The sequence below is a fragment of the Vanacampus margaritifer genome, chromosome 10, assembly GCF_051991255.1.
Source record: "Vanacampus margaritifer isolate UIUO_Vmar chromosome 10, RoL_Vmar_1.0, whole genome shotgun sequence".
In the NCBI taxonomy this organism is placed as follows: domain Eukaryota; kingdom Metazoa; phylum Chordata; class Actinopteri; order Syngnathiformes; family Syngnathidae; genus Vanacampus; species Vanacampus margaritifer.
Window position 1 is genome coordinate 20043347 of NC_135441.1, and position 16181 is coordinate 20059527.

Sequence of the window (16181 nt, forward strand, 5' to 3'; positions counted from 1 at the left end):
AGTAAAAAAAAAAAAATGTAGCTGAGGGAACGCTGTGCATTGTGCAGCTTGAATTAGATCTGAACTGCAGTGCAAATGTGTTGCAGTTAATAAGCGCTGGTTATGGTTGTTCGTGTCCCTGCACTTCTCTTTACAGAGCTCAGGTTTCAGACCGATGCAGGAATGTCATCTAACCAGGAGACTAGTAAGATGTTGGCTTCATTTGTCAAAACAGTTGTAGACAAGATACATCTTGGAACTGGCTTTGTTAACCTCAAATCAATAACAATGCTTTACTTGAGAATTCCTCTTTGGCCAATGGGCGCCCTTGCTTCGCATCTTAAAACTTAAGATGAGTAGAAAATTTTGAGTTTTCTGTGCTGGGTGTTGTGTAGATCACTCTTTGTTTCAGATTGTTTTCGTCTGTCCACTCCGACCTCGCCCGCCTCTGAATGCAAAGCCATCTGTGGAAGCTGTCGACGAATATGTGTAGCCCTCCCGAATGACGTATCAACCCTTTGTGCGCTTGAGCTTTAAGCCGACGTCCTTCGCAAGAAGCCCTGCTCTTTTCTCTCTTCGTGTGTGTTCCTCTTTCCATTTGGTTTCTCAGGTCAAATTTCCAAACAAATTTTTCTATATGGCGCCTGGGATGGGCTAACCTGTGATGGAACGGAGAATCCAGTCACTTAAATCAACAGCTGCAAGTTTGTTACCCCCCCCTCTCCCACCCTTTAACGCATCACTTATCGTGGGTCCGAAGTTAAGTAATTTCAGTTCCCATAATCTTTATGCCATGGCTTTAAAGTGTTAACTACTTTTGCTGCATGTTACATCAGCTCTGCATAACCTGTTTGTACTTTGTCCGTAACAATGATTAGTTGCATTGCCAAGCTTTTGGGGAGTTTGTCGGGTGGGGCACAACAATCTTTGTCTTTGCAGAATTTTTTTCCAGCTAAAATCGCTCGAGACTCGCAACTAAAATCTCAGCGCCAGGTCGTGGATGCCTTGATTCTGCCTGCCTAGTTAAATTTCGTGGAAGAATTTTGCTTCACTCAGGAAGAGTAGCTGGTGATTAATGCAGTTTCGTCTGTTGGCGGTAAACAACAACCATATTTATTCCATTGGTATGTTTATGGGGGATGGAGGGAGGGGGTGGGGAGCCTTAAATTGTCCTGTTTTTTTCCTCCCCCTTACTACAGTCTTTGACGTGTGTCCTGTCCGGTATCGTGAGGAAAATGGATTTGAGTACCACCCGATAAGCTGGTATCATGTTAGATGAAAGGATACTGTGGAATCAATCACCCAACCATACATCGGTCGTTGCAGGAAATGCTGGGGTCCGGGGGGGGGCAACCAGTTGTGTCTTCTAGTTTCAGCCTCGTGTCCAGACTTAACCCGTGCAGTGACGATCACATAGCAGCCAGGTCGTCGATGGGTTTTCTTTTCCTGGGGGAACAAGTTTCGGCTTTGTTCCTCCAGGTTTTGCTTTTGCCCGCAATAACAGTACTAAGAAAAAGCAAAAGACTCCGGTGGTGGCACTCCTGACATTGTCGGGACGGGGTTCAATTCCCTGCGGTGTCTTGCTTTTTATCAGTGCTGTGGGTCAACTTCTACATGCTGTGATGCACTGAAGTAGAATTTAAAGCTAAATGTTCTGGACCCCGTTTGCCGGGTTTGTTTTGGGACATCCTTGCGTAAAAGTCAATGATGTATTTCGATAATGTCAACCTTACATGATTTGCTCTGTCTAGGTTGCACTCACAGCAGGTACCGGCCGATTGTATAGAATGAATGTTTTCTAGCCCAACCACCTGATGACTTCCTTGTAATGTTCCTTTTGCTGTTGAAATTGTAATGCATTAAATCTTTGAAATATTTTGTGACGTGTAATATCAGATAAATAAATTTCTGAGTAGAAATTAGTGTACTGGATTCTTATTTATGTGTATGTAAGGTTGCATATTTATGAACTTTGATTTGGACCATTTTGTTACCTTGGGTTTTCTAGGTCTCGATCACATGAGTAAATTAACATCCAAAACTGCTAAAAATATCATTTGACTGTAAATGCTAGTCACAGGCAAAAGCAATGCAATATCCATTGTTTACATTATGTAAAGGAAGCATTTGCATGTACAGGGTTCCCTTGATATAACGCGGTTCACTTTTCAGTTTTTTTTTTGTTGTTGCAATTTTGCAGATGTTTTTTTAAGTAATGTACCTATTATGAAGGTTTGAACAAGAGTGTGAGGAAAGTGTGTAAACTGTGGTGAGGGGTTTTAGAGCCTTATAATGTAATATATAAAGCTAACTACTTAGTGGATTTCATTTATTGTGGGTGTTTTTTGGAACCTAACCCCAGTGGAAAATTAGGGAACACTGGATTGCAGAAATGCCCGGATGTTTGGAATTGCCAATTGGTGGCTTTAGTGTACCTAACCTTTTTTTTACTCAAATTTGCCATGACTCTATGAATCAGCAAATTCTATCTAGCTAGCTAGATGTTCACAAAAACAAACATACCTTATCAGTGGTGTTTTTAGGCCTATTTTGGGGGGCTTTGAAGCCCACCCAGTCCATAAAGCCTAATGACTGGTGTATTTTTATCAAACCAGTGTGATTATTTTATGTAGTTTCATCATAATTTTGCCTTTAAAAGGGTGGAAAAATATAAAAGTAGGACAATCATTAAGATACAAAAACAAAGGTTTACACTCACCTCACACAAAAAAAAGTTCCCTTTCAAAAATGACTCATGAGAACTACTAGTCTTCTCTCCTTTTAGAGAGCAAACCTACTACAGGCCAACAGGGCATGCACTAGGCTACGATATTAGGGACGACAATAAATTATATAGTTAAAAAAAAAGAAGTTATCTGCTGCTTCCATTGATGACATCAATAATCAATAAATGGGCATGAGTGCAAAGAAAAAACAATATTTATTACGACGGAAAAACATATTTAACCTCTTATCTATTTTGTGTCAAGGTTAGAAGTAAGACTGTTTTCATAGTAACTTTTGTTTTATTTTGAATAACGGAACCAATATACCGTGCCGTGTTTCCCCGGAGGTTTTTCCACCCGTTCCGTTGCAAGCTAGCTCTTCCTCTCCAACTACAGTATGTTTGTTTGATGAGGTGTGAGGTGGAAAGAGGAGATGTGGTCCTTTTTTGCCAGGGATCCCGTCAAAGACTTCGCTTATGAAATCATACCAGACGGCCAAGAGAAGTCTGGAATATGGTCGTTACATCGGGGCAAGCGAAAGGTGAAATGATACAAACCTCTAACACATAGCTAGTTTCGGCCTGTCGAAGCACACTAAAACCATAGCGCTTGTGCGATATGTGAATTTACTTTTAAATATTGAATAATGTCTTGCTACTTTGGTTGGTCGATTATAAATCTGATTTTTAAAAACGTCACCGTTTAAAATGAACAGCGCTTTAAGAAATGACAGCTGAGCTTGCTCCGGTTACTTAAAAGTCGCCACGTCACCCAGTGAGCCGCATCAAAAGTCTCGACAGATACACACATTTTCGATTACATTTTTTGCCTATGTACGTATAGTTCAGAAGAAGCCCAATTGTCGCATAATCGTCAAGATGAGCTGTCAGTGTCGTGCTCAACGTTCAGTTGTCGTCGTTGCCGATCGCCTGACGTCGTCACGATAACGGGCGTTAAACATAAACTACACTAACCTAAACTTAAATGTTCAATGTTTGAGTACTTTAAAAAAATAATAATAATAATTTTTGCTCTTCACATACAAGAAGCTGAATGGCAAAATTCACAATGAATCGATGCATTACATTATTTATTCCTGTCCAGTGTCTTCTTTATCATGCTGTTGACAGTCTGACATCATTAGAGCAATATACCTCCCTCTTGATCAACATTACTTTACAATGGACAAAAATGTGTATCCTGATGATGATAACAGTTCTGAGGTTTTGCATTTGAATTCTAGTTTATCTGGCTTATGCCTTTTTGTTTTGTTTTTATTTGTTCGTTTTTCCTTTCGGACAATCATAGAGACAATTTACAACATTCACTTTTTACATACAATTATACCCGAAAAGAAAAAGGGCTGACGGGATGAAGCTGAAGCTTATTAATTCCCGTTCCCAGAATGCAATAGGACACGTCCTACCTCTATCAGAGTCAGGAAGCGAAATCAAAACAAAACATTAGTTGTTGTTTTTTTTGTCTTGTGAATGTTTAATAATACAAAAATGCACACACAAAAATAAAAGATAAACATCCAAGTGATATTTAGTTTATTATTTATTAGCATTTTTGGCATTGGAGTAACCCACAAGTAATTAAAAGTAATTGAATTATATTACTTTAATATTTTGGTACTGATTACATTACTAGCTACATTGTTGAACAGGTAAACTAGTAACTTTACCTTAGTATATTTTTAAAGAAACGCTCCCACCCTGTAGAAGTCATCAATTTCACTCTGTCCTTAGTCCAATGGAGAGCCGGTGTCAGTGTTCGTGCACGAGGTGGCTCAGGGGTCGGAGCAGCAGACTCAGCTGGCAAAGGCGGCCTTCAAGCGGATGAAGACCCTTCGCCACCCCAACATCCTGGCCTACGTTGACGGCTTAGAGGTGTGTGTTCACCCGCTATTGTGAGGGTCAATTGCGCACCCACAGTCGTAAGCACATGCGTTGACAACCTGCTGAGCCATATTGTGAAATGGTGCTAAAATACTATGTAACTCAACTTGGAGCGTTGTCCTTTTACTACTTTTTAAATACAGTGTTCCCTGGCTTAATTTGTGTTGCGACCAAGCCCAAATTTTGCATAAATAACTTGACAAGTGCCATTCCAGTGCTGTGACAACACAAGTGCGCTAAGCAAGCTATTTCAATTAATTTTCTATTTTAGGGAATGCTCAATGCTGTATGTTTTTTTTATGAGCTTTTTTTATTTGCTTAAGTGTTTTTATTGAGATTGTGACACATGTCACAATTTACTTGTTGCGCTGATCTCATTCCAGACAGAGAAGAGCCTGTATGTGGTAACTGAACCAGTGACTCCACTGGCCACTCACCTGAAGGGCGCTCCTAGTGAACTGGAGGTCTCCTGGGGTCTGCATCAGATAGTAGTGAGTCACCTATTTATTTATTTTTTTAATGTTGTGAAGTAGTGTATCATTTTACCTTTTTTTTCCCCCTATGTGCCCCTCCTCAAGCACCCTCTCACTTGGACGCTACTTGTTTGCTTGTTTTTCTGTCAGAAAGCTCTGAGTTTCCTGGTGAATGATTGCCACCTGCTCCATAACAACTTGGGCTTGTGGGCCATCTTTGTCGACCGAGCTGGAGAGTGGAAGCTGGGGGCCTTAGACCATGTTGCCCCAGAACAGGGTGATCCAAGCGGGGCCCCGCTCCCTGATCCGAAGTCCATTTACCCGGACATGGAGAAGTATGACCCGCCAGAGATGCCCAATTGCAGTGGAGAAAAATGGTGAGGAATTTTTAGGAGAGATGTGTTTAATACTGGCAAATCTTTCCACTTTTCTTAAAATATCTTTTTTTGCAGGGCGGTGGAAGTGTGGCGGTTAGGCTGTCTAATCTGGGAAGTGTTTAATGGGACTCTTGCCCGCGCGTCCTCACTTCGTTCACTGGGGAAGGTTAGTCAATTTAACACTGTTCTTATTTCATTTTTTAATAATAAAATATTACCGGAATGTCACTTTTTTTGTTGTTGCCAAAAAGCAAGCAAACAAACAAATTCATGCAATGCATGTATGGCTTAAGTTCATTTCTGTGTGCCCACAGATCCCCAAGGCCCTGGTTCCACACTACTGCGAGTTGGTGGGTGCCAACCCGCGGGCTCGGCCCAATCCAGCCCGCTTCCTCCAGAACTGCCGAAGCCCCGGAGGGTTCCTCAGTAACAGTTTTGTGGAGAGCAACCTCTTCCTGGAGGAGATCCAGGTCCACATTTTTCGCATAAAAACATAGCCAGTCACGTACAACAGTGATTTGTTTTGATACCAAATTCTATATATTTGCATCATGAGTTTGGGATGTAGTGACATACGTGTCAGATCCAGAAATTCACAGCAATCTTAAATTTATGCTCATCCCTTCAGATGAAGTTTTTCTGTAATCCCTAACTTTTGGGTTCACATCAGATGTTATCCTTACTCAGATCAAGGAGCCAGCGGAGAAGCAGCAGTTCTTCCAGGACCTGAGTGAGAACTTGGACTCTTTCCCAGAGGACTTCTGTAAACACAAGGTCCTGCCTCAACTACTCACCGCCTTCGAGTTTGGGAACGCCGGCGCCGTCGTCCTCACTCCGCTTTTCAAGGTCATTCCTTTATCTCTCTTGAATCTCCTGACAATACCAGAGTAGTTTAGACAACTCAGTTAAATGCCATACTTCCTCAAATAGGGGAATCCTTTGAAATAAATTAATTGATTAAAATAATGGCTTGCTGTATGTGTTGCAGATTTTTTTTTAGCTACAACACACCACTTGCCGTGTGCTGAAATTTACAATCAGAATTGCTACTAATAGTACTTTATCCAGCCAGGAAAATAACTAATACCCAATCAATATGAAACGTCATATTTATAAATGTACAGTGTTCCCTCGTTTTCCGCTGGGGTTAGGTTCCAAAAAATACCCGCAATAAATGAAATCCGCCGAAGTAGAAGTAGCTCTAAAACCCCTCATCTCATCAAGGCATTTACATTTTCTCACATTTCTCTCTTGTTTAAACATTCTGAATGTTCAAACCTTTATACATTTTGTAAAATAGGTTCATTACTGTAAAAAAAAAAAAATGCATGCAAAATTGCACTAAAAACAAAAACCCGCGAAACAGTGTGAGACCTTGAAAAGTGAACCGCGTTATAGCGAGGGAACACTGTATCTCCAAACTGTTAGTGTGGAATGATTTAATGTTTAGAAGTCATTTGGAAGTGACATTTCAGCTTGAGTGTCTTAAATAAAAAATATCCATCAGGTGGGGAAGTTCCTGTCAACTGAAGAATACCAACAGAAGATCATCCCGGTCATCGTGAAGATGTTTTCTTCCACGGACCGGGCCATGAGAATACGACTGCTCCAGCAGGTACTTAAAATCGCAAAATCTCTTCCTCAGGTAGAATTAACAATTGAGTTCCACGAGTTACTATACTCTTCATTAGAATTGGGGTCCAATTGTTTAACTGGTCAGCTGATTCTTCTCTCTTTTCTTTTTTTTAAATCAAGTAGTAAATAAAGAAAAACAATATTAACAATATAACAACGGTGCTCTTTATTGTGAAGAGAGTTGACTTCACTGCCACCATAAAGCGCTCATATCGCAAGTCTGCACTTACTTCCATTCCAAAAAATGCTTCGTATCTCAAAGCACCGTCATATTGTTGTTTTCTTCTGTGGCTCTAGATGGAGCAGTTCATTCAGTATCTGAATGAGGCGGCGGTGAATTCCCAGATCTTCCCCCATGTCGTTCACGGCTTCACTGACACCAACCCTGCCATCAGAGAGCAAACCGTTAAGGTATGTGCTTGCTCCAAATGCGACTAAATGTTTATTGTATGTGTTGACATTATTAACATTTTTAATTCTTTATTTCATATTTTGACCATGTTTTATAGATGTGTAGGGTAGGTGAAATAGTGTTGAACTCAGTATAATTTGACCTTAACCCAGCTGGTACCTTGTTTTTGGATAAAATTCCTTCTTTGTGTCCTTTGTGAGAACAGATTCTGCTTTGAGAGAGCACACACACTACACACACACCCACACACACTCTGTTCGCACCATCACTCACGGCCACTCTATGTCAAGTTCAATTTGTTTGTGAGATTTTGTTTTGGGAAAAAGTACAAAAAGTACCCTGAGAGTATATTTTGTCTAAAAGATGAACACAGCTGCGAACTGTGTACTAAAATTATATTATGTAACATTTGTGTGAGAACCAATCTGTTTTACTTATTCATGATGGGAAGAGAATAGGCGTTCTTTTACCGATTTGAATTCTATAAAGAGTTGTCTTCCGCAAAAGAGGGGGCACTCGCACGCTGGAATTCCACCCTTTACGTGATGTTCAGTGTGTGTGACCGGAGATTCTCTGTTGCAAGGGGTCTTTCTCACAAAGAAGTCTATCTTCGATTTTTTGGAACACGCAAAAGAGGACAAATTATTTAATCTATAACATATGCTACACACGTTTGTCTGATGCAGCGGCTCCTTCTCTCCCCTCTGCGCAGTCTATGTTGCTGCTGGCTCCCAAACTGAATGAGAGCAACTTGAACCAGGAGCTCATGCGGCATTTTGCCAGGCTGCAGGCCAGGGATGAGCAGGGCCCGATCCGATGCAACACCACTGTCTGCCTGGGAAAGATCGCCTCCTACCTCAATGCTGGCGTAAGCCTCAATAAGACAAAATAAAGACACTCAGAACTCAAAAGCCCCCCCCCCCCCAACTCTTTAAATACACAATATTAAAAATAAACTGCTGTATCAATTACTCAAAAATAAGGTGCAATACTCTCAACACTTGATCCTTATCTTTACAGACCCGACAGCGAGTTCTGATTTCGGCCTTCTCGCGAGCCACAAAAGACCCCTTCGCAGCGTCGCGTTCTGCTGGCGTGCTCGGCTTCGCCGCCACACACAACTACTATAGCCTAACGGAGGTTGCCGCCCGGATTTTGCCCACACTCTGTGCTATTACTGTTGACCCTGACAAGAGCGTCAGGGAGCAGGTACTACTACACTTTTGAGTACACATTCGGGGCTTCAGGCATGATTCAGTCTCTTCTGTTGTTTTCTCTTCTTTTAATTTGATTTTCTGCAATCATTCAGGCTTTCAAAGCTATTAAGAGTTTTCTCTCCAAGCTGGAAACGGTGTCAGAAGATCCCACCAAGCTGGCTGAGATTGGTACGAAACGGCTTCCATTTGTTTTTTAATCTTACTCGTGACCACATATCAGATGCTAGATAGACAGATATATTTTTTTTAAAGGCCGATACCGGATATTAGTAGTCAAGGAGACAGATAACCGACATTTCAAGCCGATATTCACTTGCAGTAAAAGAGAAAATATTAGCGTCGAAATTAAAAAAAAAAAAAAAAAAAAAAAAAAAACTTTTTCTTTAAATTTTAACTCTTTGAGTTGCCAGACGTTTTCAGAAAAGGGATGCCGTGGGTGCCAGCCGATTTTAGCATTTTTGACTGATCTTTCAAGGTCCACAGAAAATTATGTGTTTGGACTATGGAAACACAAATACTACCAAATGAAAGTTGGACTATCATCTTTCATCAGAAAAAAAAGTTTGTTTCTACCTTATTCCGTTTTTCAGTAATCAACAATAGAAAATGGTTAGTTTCACCTCTGTTTTGGAACAAACGTCTTTTAACGTCTTTGGCACTCCTCCATAGGATTTTACTAAACGTTATTTAACGTTTTTGGCAGACAAAGAGTTAACGTCATTGGCGGCCCTCCGTAGGTTTTTACTTGACGTCTTTTAACGTCAGTGGCAGTGAAAGAGTTAAACACATAAAAAATGGACAACTTTGTTTAGAAAGTATAACAAAAATTGCAGGGAGCTTCCACGCTCATCAGCATGTGTTAAAGGTCCCATAATATGAAAATGCACTTTTGTGGGTTTTTCTCTCCTTCTAATTTGACATGACTTTGTGATGCTAACCGGCCGCTAAGTGGTCTCGACGAGATTGCTTGCACGTTGCGACCGCGCAGTGGCCTAAATGTGCACATTTATGTTATTCATAACCGCTTGTAAATGTCTACAATCATTCACAGCAAATCGGAGACATTCACAGCAAAATAACGTTCGCGGGAGATTTGCCGGTTAGGGCAAAATAACCATTGTCTAAACAATCACAAACTAACGCTACAACATAGTCTCTGTAGTAACGTTATGCTACTTTTTCTTATGGTAAAACGTTATGCCATTTTTTTAACATAGTTCTTAAATGTGTAAAATACATGTCTGTATTTTTCTTTTCTTCTGCTCCCATAGCCACTCGTTTCCATTAACAACATTAGCACATGGCTACCATGACCGAAATCACTGAGAGAGAAGGGTATGGCCTAGGCGTGGCCTGGTGCAGCTATTTACATAAAAGTGACACACCCCTAAAACAGGCTGTTTTGAATATAGCGTTTTTTGGCTGATTTAGGGACAGCAAAAATATTAGATCCAAAGTTAATTTTGACGAATGCATGTCACAGACATGTCTTTTACATATTATTTGAGAAATATTTTAGTCTGGCAACAAGTTGCTATTTTTACATTTGGGTTGCTCCCGCCTTCCCAGAAGTGATTCAGTCACAGTTGCAATAATGAAATTGTCTAGCTGTGAATGTTTCAACAATTTGTTGATGAATAATGTTTTAGTTACATGTGTTTAGTTACCTTGTGTTCAAACAGAAAAAGATGTTGGGTCGTGTGCTCAACCACCCGGCACCACTTCCGGCTGGACCGGCTGGGCTGTGACTGGCATGTCCTCGCTGACGTCCAAGTTGATCCGCAACGCACCAGGGACAGCGGCAGGTGTGGCGGTTGAGAGCGGCGGTGCTTCAAACGCCACCAGCGGGACTCCAGGCGGCTCAGATGGAACCTCTGGTAAGGCGCATGTGATGACGAATCATTTCTGTACAGCGGTCGCGGATAGAGGCCGAGTCCTGCCGCATGCTATTTTTGTCTTGTTTTTGGATCCTAGGTTCTGTAGAGAAAGGTCCACAGACCTCCCAGACTCACAGATCTTGTGCATTAAGTCCTGTGGACAGATCACACAGTCTTGGAGGGGCGGAAAATAATGAGGAGCCGGGAGAGCGATGGGATGACGAGGAGGATTGGGGGAGTTTAGAGGTATGGCTTATTTTAAATATGTGTACTTTGTGAGGAAAGTTATAATGTTGAGCACTCTTCCCAAAAGGATTCCGACAAAGGTCGAGCTGAAAAGGATGAGTGGAATACGGACTGGTCAGGAACGGCGTCATCCAAAAAGAACACCAGGGAACAAGAAGTAGGTTCCTTCTTTTATCACAAAGAGTTCGAGATCGAAACTCACTCGCTGATGATGCAACGCTTGTAGGCGGGCAGGTCATCGTCCTCCATGGCGGTGAAAAAGCAGAGCTCAGACTGGAGCAGCTCAGGCTGGGACGCTGACGACAGCTGGTCCAACGAGAAAGAGGGGCAGGGTCAGAGTTCGGCTGGCGAGGAGGGCTGGGGCAACGAATGGGCCGAGGAGGACACGGACGTCGTCAGTGCCGCCCTACCTGAGGGGGTCCGCTTGGCCAGCGAGTACAACTGGGACGGCAGCAGCGCATGCAAAGGAGCCAGTCAGAGCGACCTGTTCGCTTGCATGGCCCAGAGAAACACGACGGGCCCCACGGTGAGCGGGGAGAAGTGCATAAATACAATTTTCTTTTATTCTGAATTAAATCATTTACATACAATGGTGTCTTGAGATAAAAATGTATTTTGTCCCTTGTCCACGCTTGTCATTAAAGGGGAAGTCAACCCGCCCAAAAATTCTTGATAATAATGTTCTATGCAGCCCCACTAGTCTAAATACGGTATTTTGGTTAACATTGTGTTAGTGGAATATGAGTTAAGCAGCAAAATCAAATTTCAGGGGGCGGCCATTTTGCCGCTTGCTGTTGCCGGATGATGACATCACAGTTGCTCAGGTCTTAGGTAACAACCAATCACAGCTCAGCTTCAGAAAAGAGGCGGGCTGCGATTGGTCGTTGCCTGAGCCCTGAGAAACTGTGATGTCATCTCCAGTCGACAGCAAGTGGCAAAATGGCCGCCCCCTGAGATGGCTAAAAATGGCTGGATTTTGCTACATAACTCATATTCCACAAATGTAACATTAATCAGAATGTCATGTTTAGAGTAGACTGAGGTAATATATAGCATATTATTGTCAAGAAATGTTTAGGTTGACTTCCACTTTAAATATCAATTGTAATTTTAATCAAATGTCGTGTTTATACTAGTGTGGTCACATATAACATTGTCAAGAAATGTTTAAGGTTGATTTCCCCTTTAAAAAAAAAAAACTTGGCTCAAATCATCAAATAAATGTAAATGACAGTCTTTTCCAACCCAAAAAAATGTTTGCAACTATTTTTTTATTTTGAATAGCACTCTATAACATTACTCTTGATTAAAATGTACAGTAATGGTATAATCAAATAGATTTTAAAAACAATAAATTATTTCTGTTCTCTCTGATGTGCTATTTGTAAAGACATATTTGGTTAATGGTTTTTTTTTTTTGGGCTTTCAGTCTGAAGGTGGCTGGGGTACAGACGCAACAGGGGACTGGGGCACTGAAGAAAGTTGGGAAGCGTTAGATGGAAATCAAGGTGAGAGACTTTAAGTTTGTGTGTATGTTTTTTTAATGACTCAATTAGGGGTTGAAGGATTTAGGATTTTTCATAGTCAACATCTCTGCCTCAAGGTGTTATCACTCAGCAGTGGTAAAGTCGATAAGTCAATTAAGGGGTTGAACCTACCCCTGGTCTTGATATTATGTAGTCATCACTTACAATGAGTTTGCACCACTTTGCGTTATCGCCCAGCAGGTCTAAGCAAGGCTGAGCTGTCCAAGAAGAAACGAGAGGAGAGGAGGAAAGAGCTGGAGGCCAAACGGGCGGAACGCAAAGCTGCCAAAGGTCCCCTCAAATTGGGTGCGCGCAAACTAGACTGATGGGCCGTTTAACGAGAGGTAGGATATTGACTGAGCAAGGGCCGCGAGATGGAGGCGCCACATTCCTAGTCAAGCGCCAACAACGAGAGTGGGAACTTCTTTTTGAACTCTCGCCCACTCGGACAACATAGCTTTGGATCCTCAGCTGACATTAACTGAAACTTGAGGGGGTTGACAATGCGGCAATCAGTATGTGGATGGCTGAATGGGGAAAAGTAAGAAGCAACAGGAGTTGATTACACAATATTTCTGTTGGCTCCTAACAGAAGAGACACAGTTGTAAAGTAAATGTATATAAAATGGAGCATCTTGTCTTAAAATGACATTTTTTCATATAGTGAAAATATAATTAAAAAAAAATATATATATATATATAAAGGTGTTTCAGAATGTCCTGCAAGCTCACAAACACACTGTAGTTCCAGGCTTTATTCAATCCCTGCATGCACTTTGTGAGGCCGATCAATAACTTTAATGAACAGGGACATTTGAACCTAATGTACAAGTTCAGTAAAAGAACCCTGGACCAGTTAGAGGTGCAGCATACAAAGCGGTTGGAAATGTTTTCATTAGTTTGGCTTCTATTTTCCATCAAGGTTGTATGACGCCATGGACATATTCTAGGTAGGATCTCACAGTTTCCTTTTCCTTTTCAAAAGCCGTGTTCTTGCATTTCCAGTGCAACCCAATGTGATCCTTCACAAAAATGTTTTTTTTTTTTAATTTTACATAAATTACTTTCAGCCGTTTTTTTTGTTTTGTTTTTACACTGCTGTCCGTGGTTCTGAGTGAAGGAGAGTCCACTTTTGTCTTTCACTTTTTATTTGTGTGCCTTCATTTACTTTGCTGGACACGACTGTTGGCTTGTCTCCCAGTTTTGACATGGAACACAAACTGTCACATTCCATGTTTCCAGTGAAGTATGTTAGAAAACAAAAAGTCTTCTGGAGGAATTAGCATCAGGGTGTCGTGTGACGCATAATGAAACCGAAACAGAAACAAATAAAGCCTTTATGAAAGAGAATCCAAGTCATGTAGCATGTGATCTGTTCTGAAATAAACAGATATATAAATGCCTTTGAATGCCTCAGTGTTCTTCTCAAGACAAAATTCAACTGAGCCGGTGAGTTTAAAATTTTTATTTTGCATTATTTAGACAATTTAAAGAAGAGAGAATGCAAAAAAGACCACCATCCCTTCATTTCTATTTAGACTTACAAACAGAAAGTTTCAGATTCTTGTGAAACTTAGCATACAAAAACGGTACAAATCTCAGTTACAGTATATTGCAAACCCTCCCAATCATGAGGTGATACCACATAAAAATAAGTGTCCTTCTATTTCCCATTAGTGCTACATTAGTGAGTTCGACTCCCTTTTACAAATTACAGTATGTCGATGAAATCAAATGCCGTTGTGTTTCTGTTTTGTTTTACTGTTTGTGCTTATCTTTGTTGCTTCCTAGCAAAGTTGTCAGCAGAGCTGTTACGCCCAAAACACCGAAGGCAAACGCCCCTGTCAAAACAGCGGCCTCGCCAAATTGACGCACCTGCAAAGAAAGGTCACACGGGAACTTATATATATATATATTTTTTTAAAAACACACAAAATGACTACAGTGTCGGTAACCACCTACCTGCCGAGACTGGTTCTTGCCATAACGCAGCAGGGTAGCAAAGTGCTCGCAGTTGTTACGCACAACGCAGTACGACAGCTCCTCGCCCACCAGGTCGAGTGCGTCCCTCACGATTAAGTAGACAGGGCGGGGCTCGTACTTTTTGTCCAGCAAGTTGTTGATTTTCCAGTTGCTGTCACCCACCACCTTCCACAGCTCCTCCTTCTTCACAAAGGCCGTGTTTGTTACGATGGACATCATGCTGTTCGCGCCCGCACCCGGGACTTCCGCTACGGTTGAAAGAGTGACACAATGGGGATCTCACAAAAAATGCTGGTGAAAGGTCGGTCACTTTAATAATGGAAAAAAGTTTTTATCACAAAAACCCGGCATATGAACAGGGGTGTGTAGACTTCCTATAGCCACTGTATAATGTTCCACTGTGTGTGTTGCACTTTTGGTCAGCATTTTTTTTGGTGGGATCACAACTCACATGCTGGGGCCAAATGAACCACATAGCCATCACCGACGTATATGGCCCAATGCTGGTAAGTGCCGCGGAAGATTTCTAACAAGTCGCCAGGCTGCGGTTTCTCATCGTACTATTGGGAGGGAGGAGAGAAACAGGAAAACAAAGGTATATGTTAGCTATTTCATGTCTTGGGTTTACACCAGTTTCAATCTAACCCAAATGCGTGTATAAGTGATATATTAGTAAGTTACACATATCTAACTTACACCCATTCAAATCATAAAAAGCACAGTGACATAAAAAAAAAATCTCCTAAAAAAACATAATTCTAAATACAGTATTGCTGGCTTGGCTGTAAAAGAGGATAAAATATTTAAGAGGATTCTTTTACCTGTTCCATGTCTGTGTTGAATTTTTCCTCAAACTTTGACACTTAAAAAAAAGAGGAAAATAAACGGAGACAAATGTTGAATTATTTGGCGAATCCCGTTGCACGAATTGTATCTGAATGTGAACTATGCTGACTGACTGTAAGCTTAATACAATACTTGTGACTGCCCCTAACCCTCATCACATGATAACCCAGGGTGTGTGTAACGTTTTCAAAAGAAACGAAACGTATGTGCTTGTGTATGTGTATTTTAAAGAATGTCTTTTTAAATACCGTTTTAGGTTGTGCCACTGGCAATTATAGTACTTATTGCTGTCATTATTATAATCAATTGACATTTATAAACGACAAAACGAGAGACTGCCCTTACCTCACTGTCAACAGTCAACCAGACTAAACTTCAAATAGCCTCGTAAAATCTTTTTTTTTTTTTAGAAAGGCAACATCACTTTGCGGTTAAGATTCGTTTTCAGTGCATCTGTCCTTACCTCGGAAGCTAGAGCGGATGGGTCCACTGATGTTTTATGACATACACATTATAAAATCGTAAATCGAAAGTCATTGCCTGGAAATCCCCAGCAAGACAAGAGTCGTTGCCGGCCCGTTGGAGGGCTAGTCTGTCACAGATCAACTGACCGGTTATTTTCCTTCGAAATAAAAGTAAATTAAATTAATGGAATCATTAATGCGCTCTATGTAATGTACTTTTATGTGTGTATATATATATATATATAAAAACATTTAGATATCAGAAATTAAAAGCAGATTTGTATTAGTTAATTTGCTATCGAGCGGCTTTCCATTGGTTATTTTATTTTGAAAATTGAATAGATTTTTTTTAAAATAGCATCACCACTGGTCTACCGTCTACAGCGGTGGTCCCCAACCTTTTCTGTACCACAGACCGGTTTAATGTCTGACAATATTTTCACGGCCCAATCTAAAGGTTTAGCTGATAAAAACAAAATAAAATGACAAGAAAAGAACGGTGGTATTTTCTCTATAATA

At 41.0% G+C, this 16181-nt stretch overlaps 2 protein-coding genes across 4 annotated transcripts; one reads left to right on the forward strand and one right to left on the reverse strand.

Annotated features, from left to right (window-relative positions):
* Positions 1–3048: 3048 nt before the first annotated feature.
* scyl1 (SCY1-like, kinase-like 1) lies at positions 3049–13772 on the forward strand. Of its 2 annotated transcripts, none has more exons than XM_077577860.1 (18): positions 3049–3246; positions 4457–4597; positions 4990–5097; positions 5230–5456; positions 5532–5622; positions 5771–5926; positions 6144–6302; positions 6964–7071; positions 7389–7502; positions 8216–8371; positions 8524–8712; positions 8813–8888; positions 10403–10597; positions 10695–10843; positions 10911–11000; positions 11070–11369; positions 12273–12351; positions 12568–13772. In XM_077577860.1, the coding sequence occupies exons 1-18, from the start codon at positions 3139–3141 to the stop codon at positions 12693–12695; spliced, it is 2574 nt and encodes an 857-aa protein (XP_077433986.1). In that variant the 5' UTR covers positions 3049–3138; the 3' UTR covers positions 12696–13772. The 2 variants fall into 2 exon arrangements, with proteins under 2 accessions (XP_077433986.1, XP_077433987.1); XM_077577861.1 differs by having other exon boundaries at positions 3050–3246; positions 12571–13772.
* Positions 13773–13819: 47 nt separating this feature from the next.
* On the reverse strand, positions 13820–15797 carry rarres3 (retinoic acid receptor responder 3). 2 transcript variants are annotated; one of them, XM_077577862.1, is made up of 5 exons: positions 15662–15797; positions 15174–15214; positions 14804–14912; positions 14332–14600; positions 13820–14244 (listed from the first exon to the last, which is right to left on the reverse strand). In XM_077577862.1, exons 2-5 carry the CDS (start codon positions 15180–15182, stop codon positions 14128–14130), a joined length of 504 nt encoding a protein of 167 aa, XP_077433988.1. In that variant the 5' UTR covers positions 15183–15214; positions 15662–15797; the 3' UTR covers positions 13820–14127. The 2 variants fall into 2 exon arrangements, with proteins under 2 accessions (XP_077433988.1, XP_077433989.1); XM_077577863.1 differs by lacking the exon at positions 15662–15797 and having other exon boundaries at positions 15174–15563.
* Between the last annotated feature and the right edge of the window lie 384 nt (positions 15798–16181).

Bases quoted from the DNA above. Each gene is read 5' to 3' on its own strand.
- scyl1 (XM_077577860.1), top strand. From the start codon at position 3,139: ATGTGGTCCTTTTTTGCCAGGGATCCCGTCAAAGACTTCGCTTATGAA. The intron at 8,889-10,402 runs GTACGAAACGGC...GTGTTCAAACAG, and splicing joins CACCAAGCTGGCTGAGATTG to AAAAAGATGTTGGGTCGTGT. The intron at 10,844-10,910 runs GTATGGCTTATT...TCTTCCCAAAAG, and splicing joins AGGATTGGGGGAGTTTAGAG to GATTCCGACAAAGGTCGAGC.
- rarres3 (XM_077577862.1), bottom strand. The intron at 14,601-14,803 runs GTGAGTTGTGAT...TTTCAACCGTAG, and splicing joins GGTTCATTTGGCCCCAGCAT to CGGAAGTCCCGGGTGCGGGC. The intron at 14,245-14,331 runs GTAGGTGGTTAC...CTTTCTTTGCAG, and splicing joins GCAAGAACCAGTCTCGGCAG to GTGCGTCAATTTGGCGAGGC.